The sequence below is a fragment of the Acanthochromis polyacanthus genome, chromosome 8 (assembly GCF_021347895.1).
Source record: "Acanthochromis polyacanthus isolate Apoly-LR-REF ecotype Palm Island chromosome 8, KAUST_Apoly_ChrSc, whole genome shotgun sequence".
Classification (NCBI taxonomy): Eukaryota; Metazoa; Chordata; class Actinopteri; family Pomacentridae; genus Acanthochromis; species Acanthochromis polyacanthus.
This window is the reverse complement of record NC_067120.1, coordinates 9,593,494-9,607,648: the sequence shown is the minus strand read 5'-3', so window position 1 is coordinate 9,607,648 and position 14,155 is coordinate 9,593,494. Positions and strand designations below refer to the sequence as shown.

Sequence of the window (14,155 nt, the reverse complement as noted above, 5' to 3'; positions counted from 1 at the left end):
AGAGAGAAATAAGCAAAATAAATAAATGAATCAAACGGTCAAAAGGTGCAAAAAAAAAAGCCAAAAATGTGCATGTATTTAACTTTGTGTCTTCTCCCTGCAGCGGTCTTTGTTTTCTCAGTAGGTAACTCTGGAAAGAATCCAGTCAGCTTTGGATAACATACATGACCTCTGTAGGTATGCAAAATCCACAACTGCACTCGGTAAAAGTACATCAGCATCGTTCGAGACACTAATCTGACATGTTTCAGATCTGTGTGAGTCACAGTCATGCTGTACTTTCCCAGACACATCAATATATATTTAGTAATTGATACCCGTGAGTGGCTGCGCCCTTCTTTGACAAAAGCCGAAGTTTAATGAAATTCGACTGAGCTGCCTCGGCAGATTAGTATAAGTATTGGTGAGATCAGAGAGCCCCAAAGAACGCACAGTAATGCCTGAGAATGAGAACACAACAAGGAATAAACGAGCAAGTCTTCTGGTGATGAACAGAGGTTTAACTTTCGGGATCACATTATCCACGCGTGACATGTTTGTAGTTTAACTGTATGTTGGTCAGTCGTTGTTTGTCATGGAAGTTTGCGAGTGAGTGCATTCAGAGTTCGATATCACATGGCTGTTTTCAAGTTTATCTGCTCATCTAAAATCTGAGTTCAGAATAAAGAGATCAGTTCTTGTCACATGAGTGTGATCTGAAAGATTCAGACTTGCTGCACAAACACTGAAGATTGCCTTTCGGTAATGTGTAAGACATCTTCTATCCATCTATTCAACTTTTGAAAGACACAGTATTTGCAAATTCACTGATTCTGGATTTTTCAATAACACATAGGTGTCTTTTTAAGAATTTCTAATCATGAAACTGAACTTTTTTTTCAAATCCAAAATATTACTCAAAGCAGAGCATTTCTGTATATTTTAGAACATTCTCAAATGGGGATCTTCAAGAATATCAGTTACATAACTAGCTACAAGTCATACCGCACTAGCAAGACTTTAGTATCGAAAGCAAAAAGTGTATTTAATTGAACAAGTTTTGTTTTATTGCTTATGAATTCACAGAAGAAGAATGTATTAGGTGCTGATTTGAAAGTTAGACTCACTTGTGGGATATTACAATACTTGTTAGAGGAATGTCACTTGTAGAGGTGAAATACTATTAAAGACCCTCTTTTTTCTAATTAAAAGATATTAATAAAATGTGCCTGCATTTACTTTGTATTCTCTGAAAACACTTTAAAGTGAAATGACTGCATTAAATCAGCTGGTGAGGACTGTCTACATTTTTTTTCTCAAATTCATTACCAAAATTCCTTACTCCTACTTCACCACTGTATCTCACTGACACATCATATTAAATTTATTACAGAGAAATTTCAAATGCATGGGAAAAGGGCCACTTCATTCCACTTTCCAGTGTCACATTTGTTGTCTATTGCCATTCCCTAAAGAGGGCGATATAAGTTCCCCTCCTCCCTTGGATAAGAATGTCAATGTCAATGTCAGAGGTCAGAGATGCAAACAGAAAAAGAAAACTTTATTATAAAACATTGAGGTGTTACTTCCTACTTTGTACAGGTGCCTTGCCGTCAGCTGCTTACAGTGGGCGGTTGAATAGCACAAGTCCATCCCCTGCAGGGTCAGAGGTGCACAGAACCCAGTGGTTGTTTTCCTGCTCGGCTTTGTGTGAGTCCAGGAAGGTGTGAGCCGTAACCTCATACTCTTTGCCATACATGGACCTGCAGGGACACAACTGTTACACACTGCAAAATGACAGCTGGCAGACAGAGTGTAGAATAATGGATAATTCATATGTGTTGGAAGTATATGTATGTCTGTTCTGTTTCTTTAATACTGGTGAGTAGTTGAGGGGAGTGCTCCCCCTGCTGGCTGTTGTTGTAAGCTACCGGAGAGTTCTGCTGAGTGCACATGGTTCAAGTTGAGGCTTCGTGAAGCTACACTAGTCTGAGAGTTGACTAAAACCACAGTTAACTAGGGACAGATGCAGTGAACCAACCTTCGTCTGTACCATATTGCTGCCCTGTAACCTGCATGTGTGAGCATCTGAAAGTAAAGGCACCATTAAACAGCAGTCATCGCTCCCTCATTATTCTGGATATCCGGCCTAAGAGGTGTTCTGGCTGACACTTAGGAGTGAACTGGGTGAAAATCCTGATCCAGAGATAAGATTTAGTCCTCTCCTGAACCTCACCTACACAGGGATTGTAATATGATTTTTAGCTGCCATACTAGAGGTCCTCATCTGTCAATAGATGAGATGTGGCTACTTTAAAGGTGATGGGAGTGGTAATAACTATTTTAAGTCAATGCAACACTAATTGGGAAAGAAAAATAGCCTTACTGGGCTGTTTAATTAGAGCTTTCTCTTTACTATATCTCTTAATGTGCTGCGTATTACATACAATGTTGGCTACTATTTGTGCCAATGGATCTCCAAGTACACATCAGACTTAAGAGAAATGCAAATCAGCAGGCTCTACATTACATTTAACATAAGAAAACGTTTCATTTAGTTTAGTGTTTCATAAATGCGTGATTATACTGTTTCAATATGAATGGAACGTACCAAATGACTTGATCACCCAGAACAGCCAGAGCCTGGTTTGTCTTGCAGTGTGTTATCAGCACCTTCTTATTAGCCTGTTAAAAATGTTGATAACTGCATGAAAATGTTCAATGCAATTCAATTCAGATGAAGAAAATATAGCATTATTCACTGTATTATGTTACAAAAAATGTCGATGTTGCAGCAAGGTAAATGTTTAACCCTGAAGTTATGGTAAAGACTCACATGAACCGGCTGACCCTCATGTTCAAGTCTTTCCTGGGGATCAAAGTGCACTGTCCTCCACCAGGACAGAAAGGAGCAGCTGTCATCTAAGTTGACTTCTTGGAGGCGAGACTTCTTTGCACACTTTACAATGAAGTCACGACAATTCTCCATTAAGCTACATATGCATGTGAGATTTCCACATTTAGGCTTTGTTAAAGGTTTTGTCACTGTAATGTATTCTATTTCAAAGAACTTATCTAAATATTTGTTAAAACTTGACATACCTTTTGAAAACTTTTTATGTCGCTCGTCAAGTAAAGCTGAGGAAAGATAGACACAAAATATGTGAACAAAAATGGGAAACCAAAGAAGACTATTACATGATAGGTACAAGAAACATGAAATTTATAAATCAACTGTACATAATTGACAGTAAGGAGTCTTATGCAATTAGTCCACTGATTGAGTATTTGCACTTGCATAGAGCTGGGGACTAAATATAAATCAAACCAGCAACTGAAGTGGACTTTCACCAACTTCACAAGAACCAAACATTCTGGCACTGCTAAACTTTAACTACATGCTGGCAAAACATTGTTCAATCGCTGCCAGACAACACTGAAAGACCTGTTGTTCCTAATCTAATGACAACAATCTTTGGAGTCAAAGGATTTGATGCAGTGCAAATCAGCTTTGAATGTACCACAAAATCATTTGTAACTCTTTGGAATATAAACTGATGTCATTAAAGTGGAAGCAAACATGATTACCTATTCACTCTGTCATTATGAAAGACGTTACGTAACACTTACACTTGGAATTATTTCTCACAAAAAAAAAAAAAAACGATTTGAGGACAAAATTTCCCAGGCCTTGTGATTTTTTTAGATCACTAAAATAATACTGCACAAACTCTTCACACAAACTAGCTTATATTAGCATGAATTACATGAAAAACTGACCTATTCAAAATCCATTTAAACTTTCTGTCCAACTGCAATTGGAAAATATGAGAAAATGTTATTTTGTTAGTTCAGTTCATCTGGCCTTCATACATTTTTCATGGTGTTTGGATCTGACTTGTATTTGAAACTAATACTTTGTGCTTTATACTGAGATGAGTTTATCTCTGCTTTCATGACTGTTCTCTCATTTTTATTTTAGATTTTTCTCTTATTTTTTATTGCTTGTTAAACATCAAAATGATAAATATCTACTTCCAGTAGGTGGAGCCTTAGCAACATGGAGTATTAGTATATTAGTAGAGATGGGAATCAGGTTTATAGAATTAAATAAGAACAGCTCCTCTAAAACAACAACAAAATGGCCTTATATAGATTTTGAACTTTTAGGTTTTATAGTTCCATTATACTTCAGATTTCTCTAGCACACATCCATGCTGATTTTACAGACCTCATTGCTGGTATTACACTTCCAATAATGCATCTATCATTGCACTTGGCCTGCCTGGTAAAAGACAAACTTCACACATCTAATTTGTGTCAGTTTGCAAGAATCACTGAAATAACATTTCTCCATTATAACCCACGATCAGTAGCCTAGCCACGCTAGACCCATATTCTAAAGGCACAAGGGTCTAGGCACGCTCGACAGGGAGGGAGGCGGGCTTAAAGGTTGTCTATCAAATCCCTCTGCAGCAATTGGGTAGGTATACAACCAATCAACGCAACGAATAGGGTGACGTAGTTCCGAGAGCACCGGCGGATTGTGGCTAAGTCCCATTAGCTTCCCAACCAGCGGAGCCGCGGAGCTGACTGGTATATTAAGGATTTGCCATATCCCGTCGGCATAAGTCCAAATACGTCTTTCTTCTCAATGAAACACTTCAGTGCCGTCCTTTGTTTATCTTTCAAGTTGAATTTTAGCTTCAAATCTTTAAGGGCTGTGGCCAAAGCCGAGTGGAAAGATAACTGTTTATTGTGCGCAGGTTGTTTCTGTCAGAATCGTTGCGCCTCTGTCCTCACTTAGTTACGCCTGCCTTCTGACTCTACACTTCATGGTGATTAGTCCGGCCAATTTTAGGAGCATCCAACCTCGAGCCTTATGGAGGGTAACTAGACCCACCCTGGCAGCGAATTAAATTCGTTGCCGTGGGTTGTCTAGCGCGGCTAGGCTACACGATCAGGGTTATTTTCTTAGAATATCAGATGATATTAAACAACCTCTTTTCACAGGCTGTACAGTGCTTACATCTAAACTAAGAGACCTCCATGTGTAAAACTGGTGGTGTGTCGCTTTCACAGACCAGCCAGTCTTTGTGTATATTTAATTGTGTGCACATGTGTGGGTGTGGGTGGGTGTGTGCAAGTTCACTTACACCCCTGGCAAAGCCACTTGTAGTTTTCAGGGCAAAACTTTGCTCATAAAGAAGAGTGGCTCCTTCAGGACTTCCATCCACACTGTAATCACACAAGCAGTGTTCTAAGTTTACATCTGAGGGTGTGAACTATGTGTGCTGAGGTTTATGTTGACGTCTCATTAAGTGTGTTCACCTTGTAATGATGAAAGCAGTGCGTGTGCAGGCCTGAATACCTCGTCCGGCGCTGACTCCACAAGGGACTCGAATGCCAGGAGAAGGGGTCTTTGTCACACTGTTGATGTCTGCATTGATACCGACTGCACTGCACTCCCTGTTTTCCCCTCCCATGTTCACCAACATCACAACATCTCCAAAGTGCAACAGACCATCATTTGACACAGACAGATTCACCTACAGATACGGACAAACCCCATCATCACCATTATTGTCACCACTGTGCCACTGTTTTTACTTTTAATTTTGTTCTTAATTATCTTAAAATAACTTTACCGGTCTCAAAATGTTCTCTGTGAGGAAGTCTACTTTCTGGGAAGCAAGTTCACCTTTCTCTTTTTTCTCCAGATATTCTTTGACTGCATCCTGGAAAAACATTAACAACAGACATATGTGTATTTTGTAGTGTACACATTTCTCACAACATAATGAACTCTTTCATAAAATCTCAAAATCAATAATGCAGTCATTTATTTGTAGAAGTCTTTTAATATTGCTGTCGTTTTGTCCTTTAAACCTTTGGGTTTCATTATGTTTGCATGTAATTTTCAAGTAAATATCAAGATGCACATTGATGAACCTCTTTAACTGCACTGATTGAGCCAAAATTTCTTCAAACCATAGACTGCCTACAGTACTAGCTCAATGTTTTAAAGCTGCATAACTTCATTTTAAAATTTAGAAGAGATCCCAAAGCTTTCAAAGATATTCATCACTGTGACTTTTTGAAGACAAGTATATTAAATGTTTGCTCCTTGTAGATGAAATTGTGTAGTCATAAAAACATCAGTGTGTTGGATACTTTGCTCAGGCCAATCTCCTTCAAATAGGAGCTGGAACAAGCGAATGATACTGTCATGATGTGGAATAAGATATTTTGTCAACCATACAAGTATAAAAGAATGACACTGCTAATAAAAAGATTGAAAGTTATCAGTATAGTTACATTTTTTCTATTTATTTCTCTTCCACATTGATCTATGCTTCTGATTAGGCACCTAAAAGCTCTTTATATTCTCTATTGGTTTGTTTATATTTGTTTATAAACAGGGGTTTGCCATTCAGCAATAAAAATGTTTTTCCTCAAAAATACAACTTCATTGTGGTTACAAAGTTCACAGTTAATTATCATTCTTTCCTTTTGCTGTTTTTGTTGTAAAAGAATAAATGTACAAATGTAACAACATCAGAAAATGCATAATAATCAGAAAAGCTCATAGCTAAGATGATTTGTAACAGTGAGAACGGCTTTGCTTGGTCAATGCTTTGTATTAAAACCATTTCCTAAAAAATGGTAGCCTCAAAGTCACACTGAACGGGCGTCAAACAGCTTAAAACTTAAACTTAAGTTTACACCTCGACGCTCGACGTTTACACCACATTACGTCAGTAAATGTTAGCTAACTAAGATGAACGACTGACTAATGTTCTCTAGAAACAAACCTCTTCTAATTGCTGGTCCTCAAGCCAGTTTCCGATTCTCACTTTAGAGCGATGACTTCTCAGTTGAGACATTCTGAGTGTAATTCTGACAAATATGCCCGAATTAACAAGACAGCTAATGTTAATACATACGAGCTAATTCTGGTATTCGACCGGCGTTTAGTTTGTGTGGCGGTTTCTATGGTAACAGTGTTCTCGCCAGTTCTTGCAGACTGTCGCGAGAGGGCGTGCTGGCACAACATCCACTGTGATCTCTTTATGTTTCTTCTCCTTCTGACTCCCACAGAAATAAATACTAACCCACATAGAGTCTTTAAATACATAAACACACATTTATAAAAACTAATAAATACATAAAATAAATTTCCTCTGGTGCTGCTCCACACATAGAGACTGCTGTCTCTATCATTGTCAATGAAATTATCAGCAACATTCAATAATACAGAAACAGTATATTAAAGACGTATTTTAATTAACAGTAGAATAAGATAGAATGTTAATGTTCTGAATTTATGAATTCCAAAAACCATGTAGCTTCATATGACTTTATGCCTCACCCTTCACAGTTCCTGTAAAATTAATATTCTCTTGTTTGTTTGTCTGTTACATGAAATTAAATTCTAAAAGATGTACTTCATACAGAATATGTCCATGTGTCTGCTGTCCATTTTCCTTGTCCTTTTGTTTCCACCCATCTGTCAGTGGCCATTGGCCCGACCTCTGACACCAGAGCCATTCATGTGACTTGATTTGTGGTTTCTTTCCTTTGGCGGGTCGCTGTCGTCCTCCTCTTCATCACTCCTGTCATCGCCCTCCAGCTGCAGGATGAAGATGAGCCACAGAGAGAAGACATAAGATTATGATCAACCAAAAGGGAAGCAATAGGACACACCACCGCTACAAAGCTGCCACACATTTCCTGTAGATGAATGGACAGCTGCACAGAAACACCTGGAAACACACACCTTGCTGAAGATGAACTTGTAAAACATTCGTGATATGAGAAAGGCCCAGTAGATGTGGAGTATCTGTAGAACCATCAGCATGACGTTGAAGAAATAGTAGCCAAAGAAGGGAGGATACAGCTCCACTGGATACACCCAAGTACAATGGATCAGCCTGGAGAATATATAATATTTTCAATCATTACACTGACATCATCATTCTCCATTATTCTGCATCCTTTCAATTCCCACACTTACCAGAAAGGAAAAATAACAAGCCTCGTGACCATGAAGACAACTGTAAACACCACAAACATGGCATCAGAAGTCTTGTGCCACTTGGCGTAGTGGAATACCTTTGCACCCTGTGAGATGAAAAAAGGGAAATGAATCAGGTTAATTTCTTGTTTTGAAGAAACAGTTGCAGCAGGAAGTTTTTCTATTGACATTTCGTTGCACTTGGAAATGAATCAATATATAATTGAGGGACTTTTTGTAACCTAGCTGACAGGTATCATAGTTGACATTTTTGTTGTTTTCAGGCCTAAAATCAACATGGCTGCCTATAACCAAACACCACATGGCATTTTTACAGAAAGGTTCTTCTTAATATTATATATACAATTGAATAAAATTGAAATTGAAAGTTATTTCTAAAGAAACTGTAGTAAACCTTTTGACGTGCAATAAATCCACACGTGACTCACACACTACTTTATTTTTAAATAACTCAGAAAGCCTTGGAGTCTTGCCAGTCTTTTCTTCAGGAGGAAATGACATCATGTGGAGCAGGTCATGTGATCTGGAATTAACACACTTCCCTGACAGGTGTTTTTGTAATGGGTAACTTAGTTGAAAGCGATTTCTTGGACACAGATACAATTTGTTATTTTCCATATAAAATTTGATAAATTGCCAAAAAAGAAATATATGTCATGAGTTTCTCAACTTAATAAAAAGAACACAATCACACCTTTGAATAAACTCATTTTATTATTGTTCAGTTAATTAAAAGACAGCTGTTCGGATGGTTATATAGATGACATTTTAGTGATATTCAGTCTTTTTAAAAAAAAATTAATAAGTGATTGTTTCCATAATAAATAATTATGGAATTTGTAAAGACATGATCATGGTGAACATAGAATTTTTATTTTGTTTTATTTTATTTTACTTTTAATGAAAATTTAAGCAAGATATATCCCACAGACTTCAAAAGTCCCTTAATTATATATTGACTCTAATGATGCCCGAACACATGTATTTAAGCTACATTCCAAAAGTGGGGGGTGATCATCAAGCCTCATGTGTTCTTATGTTTTTTTGGATATTTTAAATGACAAAGCTTTGTTATGTAAGTCAGCCTGTTTCTGCAGAACTGTGACATTTCAAGATCTCACCAGCATAAACTAATATTACACTGCAGATATCACAAGGAATTGACTAATGTAACAGCAGCACTGACCTCAAGTAGTATGTCAGAAGCGTCATGGACTGCCATCACAAGGGTTCCAATACGGATGTAATTTGAAATCCAGGAGAAACTGAGGAGAGTCAGAGTGGCGAAATGATGAATCACCTGCTCTTTGAAGTCCTGCACACACATGACAGGTGAAAATGCATCAATTCTGTTCATGTATAAAACATAGAGCAACAACAGTGACACTTAGAAATTATAGATTATTTAACTGTGATAAGAAATGTCTGTTATTTTGTGAATAATAACAGAAAATCAACTAAACAGTATGTTCCATGAAGTAGACCATGTAAAAATGATACATTATGATGCTAAAATTAGGGCTGCATGGTGGATAGGTGGTTTAGCAATTTTGCTTTGCAGCTAAAAGATCAACGGTTTGCGTCCCGGCCTTCTTTGGATCTTTCTGCATGGAGTTTGCATGTTCTCCCTGTGCATGTGTGTGTTTTCTCCGGCTTCCTCCACAGTCCAAAAACATGCTGAGGTTAATTGGTAACTCTAAATTGTCCATTGGTGTGAAGGTCAGTGTGCTTGTTTGTCTCTATGTGTAGCCCTGTGACAGACTGGCGACCTTACCAGGTGTCCCTTCACCCTAAGTCAGACTCCAGCGCCTCTAATGAGGATTAAACAGTGTATAGATAATGGATGGATACTGAAACTAAAGTAACTGGCACACATCTGCACACTTACTTTGCGTTTCACATCGAATGTGAGACGGAGGAGCAGAGAAAGGTAGAAGCCCAGTTCCAAGATGTAATACCAGTACTGGGATGGCAGCATGGACTGTATGGACACAAAATAAACACATGTGCTTGTGTATCATCCTGATATGAATGAATAATTATGCTCTTTCCCCTTATTGAGGTATTTCCTCTCAGCTGTTAGCTGACAACGTCCCAGAATATCATGCAGGTTGCATCTGTCAACTACAGTCACCTTAAATTAGGTTGTAGAAAGTTCACCTCAAACTATCCTACAGGCTATCACTTTTGACCCCTGTTCCTATTTGCTTCTCTTAAACTGAGGCTGGCAGCACTTTCAGGCCCTCCCTGTCCTTAATATGACCCTGAGAAAGGCAGATGTTGCAAAAGAGGAGGCATGAGAGAGAGACAACTGCTATAGGAAAAAATGACTTGGTTAAGATTGAATATTGTTTAGTCTGATGTTACAGAGTAGACAAGTTGCCTGTATATTGGGGAGTGAGCTAAATATGGCATTCCTCCCAACTCAATATATAGCCAAGATTAAAGAGAATCCTCAGAACTGATGCTGCCAGTGCTCACATCACTGTGTTGCTCGTTATTTCAATTCTCCTTATATCAGTAAACCTTATTCTCAACCTAAGACATCTGAGTCTCCAGTGTCTCAGAATCTGCCTCCTCATTTGTCTCTCGACATCGCAGAAACCCCTAAAACCTGCACCCTGTATAATGCGATCCATCCTAAAAAAAAATGTAAAAACACTCACCTGTACAGGAAAACCTGCCCATACTTCCCTCAGATTATAAAACCATGGTTTCTGCAGCCAACAAAACAGACAAGGAGAAAAGTGTAAGGGAGGGTTGAAAAACAGTCTCAAAAAAACATCAAGAGGGGGAAATCCTCAACGCACAGAGAGATACGAGAGCCTTTGAGAGAAAGACAAAATAAGGACAAAAGTGTCCTCAATACTTACATCATAGAGAGCTAGGAGTCCACCGAAAAATGCAAAAAAATAAAACGTGCATCTCCAGCTGTTGACAGACGAGAACGATGACGTCACATATTGACACAGAGACACTTGTTCTCACATCAGTGGGTAATGAACACGCAAACATGCACACACCTGGCCTCGCTGAACCTCTTCCGAAGGCATGGACGATCCTGGTTCCTCCTCCTCCTGAACCACACTTCAACTCTCCTTTCTGGCCAACCGGTCTTCTTACACAGAGACCTCACTTCAGCCTGAGACACAAGGGAGATGATGCAGCTGTTACACTCTTCCCAACTTAAGAGGCGCTCTCTGTTATAATTCTAAAGTTATAGACTAGTATAAAGTTTTCCTCTTTGATGTACAACTTTTGAATGAAAGAAAACATTTATAGAGCTTTAAGTTGCAGGAAAATTGCATAATTTACTCAAATTAACTTTTTGTTTGTCTTTATTCTGCAATTGATGAGGTAATTTCTTTGATTCAGCAGTGTATAATGTTGTAAAGCTTTGATATCATATGAATGTCTATAAACAACTTCAAATGCACATTTTTTATTTTTTTTAACATTTCAACTTATTTTGCTATTAAATATGTTTTCTCGCTCACTGGACCACCTAATTCTTCACCTAGAATGCTATAATGCATATCCTGTATGTTGGTATGAAGTGGAATGCCTCTTTTAGCATACCTGTGAAGGTGCTCGTGCTTTGCTGCAGAAGTAGTTTTCTAGGAGGGGGTTTTGTTCTGCCGTGAGACGTACCCTGTCCTTAATTTCCCAAACATTAGCCAATGGCGTGGCGACATATCTGAAACAGCACAGACAGCTTTGTTGCGTCCTTCTAAATGCCACAGAAGTGGAGTGCTGCTTTGAACTTTCCTAACATTGCTTTGGGCTTGTGCAACATAATCCTGGCATTCTGTAACCAGATGATTGCATTTGCTAAGCTCTCTGACACACAGACAAATTTACTCACACACTGTATGATCTCACCTTTCAAACAGGTATCTGACTAGAAGCAGGCAGAAGGCGCAGGGCACGGCGTCGTAAAGTTGAGAGGCTTTAGCGTAGACTCGACCTTCAGTGTCCTCTAGATCGGACCAGGACACATTTTCTGGCAGCCACAGACGCTCCCACCACACCCACTCACCAAGGGTCTGCAACATGGTGCTGGCAAACACAAAATACACAAATGGAATCACATTCAGTTTGACAATGAAAACGCAAACTATTTTATTTCACATTCAGGTTTTAAAATAACTCTTCTTAAATGTGAAGCTGTGAAAGTAAAATGAGACGTCTGCATGTTTTGAAGACAGAAAATTAGTGGACTAATATAAAAGAAATTGGATTTTATCTATGAAAAAAAAGCATCTAAAATTCAGGTTCAAATGACAGAAGATGTCATGCCTCTATAGGGAGATTTTTTTTCCCCCACTCACCTTGACCAAGAGTCTGATTTAAGGATTTATTCAGTGTTTTTTTTTCTGGCCAAAGAAGTGAAAAGCTGCTCTAAATCAGCCAGATCTGTGTTTTAAAAGAAAAAAAAAGAGCACTGGTCACAGGCTGGGATATAGACATAGCAACTGCCTGACAAAAAATAGATTTAAGGAAACAAAATGACCACTTTTTTTGTCTTCCATGTACCATAAAGTGTCTGTTTTATATATTTACTGAAATAATTTTCCACTTCTGGTCTGACCAAATCACTACAATCATGAGGTATTAGAAGAAAGAAACCTATATTATATATATCAAAGGGCAAGACAGATAAAAATAGGGTGAGGAGCAGTTACAGGAGGCTGTAAAGTGCATCTGTTTGTGGACTATGCCCATAAGACAGATACAGTACAGATAAAAATGTGGTATTTCAGCAGTGAGAACACTACTTCAAACTGTGTAAACAAAGTTGTCTGCTTCAGTAAGTAAGTAAGTAATTACAAATGTTTGCAATAACTTTACACACAAAGATTGTTAAAGTCAAATTAGTGTGTCACTGAACCTCAAAGGCAGTTAATAAGTCAGCATGGGAAAAGACATACATACCTGCAGGCAGTGTTGTCTTGACAAGTTCCAACAGAAAAGTGTGAAGCTGAGACAGATATATTAAAAAGAAGCGTGCGAAACGCAAGTAAAATCCAAACTGTTTTAGCACCAGAATACATCAATTGAAGTAAATCTATGGACATGCCTATACATACACACACTCACCTTCAGTTTACCCAGTGGAAGTGGTGGAGGGTGTTCCAGGGACCTGTCTGTGTGAAGCAGCCTGTTACTCATACAGTTCATAAGCTGTCCTTATCCACATCAGATAACCGCACTGTTAGACTCCATGTGTTCCCTCTTATTGCTGTTGTGGAGCCATTCCTTAACGACAGCGTTTAAAGTTAGAGCAAGCAAATATTGGCTCTTGACCTAATGCTTTCCCTTCATCTCTACGATGTAGTGTACTCCAGTGAACGTGTTGATTTTCGCCATGTGTGTGGCCGCTCACCTGGTTAGAGAGTACAGGATCCTTCCCTCCCACCCTGTCTGCTGCTGGGATCACACCCTTGTAGTTGCTGCAAGTGTTTTGAGTGCTAGGAGAGCTGAGCAGTGGAAACCTCAAACGGCTCCTGGAGTACTTTGCATTTTTAGTTGTAAATGCTGTGCTGCAACACTCATCTGAGTGTGGGATTGTTTGAGTACCCTCACCTGCAAGAATTCCCTTGGAATGCCGGGAAGCCCCCACAAAGGCCCCATTCACTGGAGGGGCAGGGGAGGAGGAGTCACGGGAGAATAAGGCACTCTCACACACAAAGAGAGCGAGTGAGACATCACTTGGCATTAATAGGTACCTGGGTTAATAGCAAACACAGCAATGTAAATAAAGTGACCTGCGGTTTAACTGTTGAATATAATCTATTTACTTTCTGTTTTGTATGAGGAAAACTGAATTTATTGCAATTAATCACATCTGTCAGGTGAACATTTTTTGAGAGTTGGGAAAATCTCAGGCTTCAGAGGTAAGTAAAACGGAAGAAACGTTTTACTAGCATCCACAAATATGAAACACTAAATAATTTCTTTTGGTTTCACCATACACCAGAGGAGGGCAACAGAGACAACACAATAACTGTATGAAGGTAAACACTGTTGCCATTCCCCTCTCAAGATCTACCAGCAACATGTTATCAGTGTTGTTCTTGGCCTAATATTGATAACTTATTTGTCACCTTGATGTATACTGAACATGAGAAGACTATA

General features: G+C 38.7%; 2 protein-coding genes across 3 annotated transcripts; both read right to left on the bottom strand.

The window, feature by feature from the left end:
* Positions 1 to 1,519: 1,519 nt before the first annotated feature.
* Positions 1,520 to 6,980, bottom strand: cfap161 (cilia and flagella associated protein 161). The gene is made up of 8 exons (XM_022211220.2): positions 6,795 to 6,980; positions 5,628 to 5,717; positions 5,311 to 5,528; positions 5,136 to 5,217; positions 3,082 to 3,117; positions 2,816 to 2,938; positions 2,591 to 2,664; positions 1,520 to 1,742 (listed from the first exon to the last, which is right to left on the bottom strand). The coding sequence occupies exons 1-8, from the start codon at positions 6,864 to 6,866 to the stop codon at positions 1,601 to 1,603; spliced, it is 837 nt and encodes a 278-aa protein (XP_022066912.1). The 5' UTR covers positions 6,867 to 6,980; the 3' UTR covers positions 1,520 to 1,600.
* A 267-nt stretch (positions 6,981 to 7,247) lies between these two features.
* Positions 7,248 to 13,593, bottom strand: LOC110963040 (ceramide synthase 2-like). Of its 2 annotated transcripts, XM_022211218.2 has the most exons (13): positions 13,404 to 13,593; positions 13,118 to 13,164; positions 12,953 to 12,998; positions 11,900 to 12,076; positions 11,597 to 11,714; positions 11,041 to 11,159; positions 10,891 to 10,948; positions 10,684 to 10,734; positions 9,906 to 9,998; positions 9,204 to 9,332; positions 7,997 to 8,103; positions 7,760 to 7,913; positions 7,248 to 7,612 (listed from the first exon to the last, which is right to left on the bottom strand). In XM_022211218.2, the coding sequence occupies exons 4-13, from the start codon at positions 12,070 to 12,072 to the stop codon at positions 7,493 to 7,495; spliced, it is 1,122 nt and encodes a 373-aa protein (XP_022066910.1). In that variant the 5' UTR covers positions 12,073 to 12,076; positions 12,953 to 12,998; positions 13,118 to 13,164; positions 13,404 to 13,593; the 3' UTR covers positions 7,248 to 7,492. The 2 variants fall into 2 exon arrangements, with proteins under 2 accessions (XP_022066910.1, XP_051808182.1); XM_051952222.1 differs by lacking the exons at positions 13,118 to 13,164; positions 13,404 to 13,593 and having other exon boundaries at positions 12,953 to 13,097.
* Positions 13,594 to 14,155: the final 562 nt, after the last annotated feature.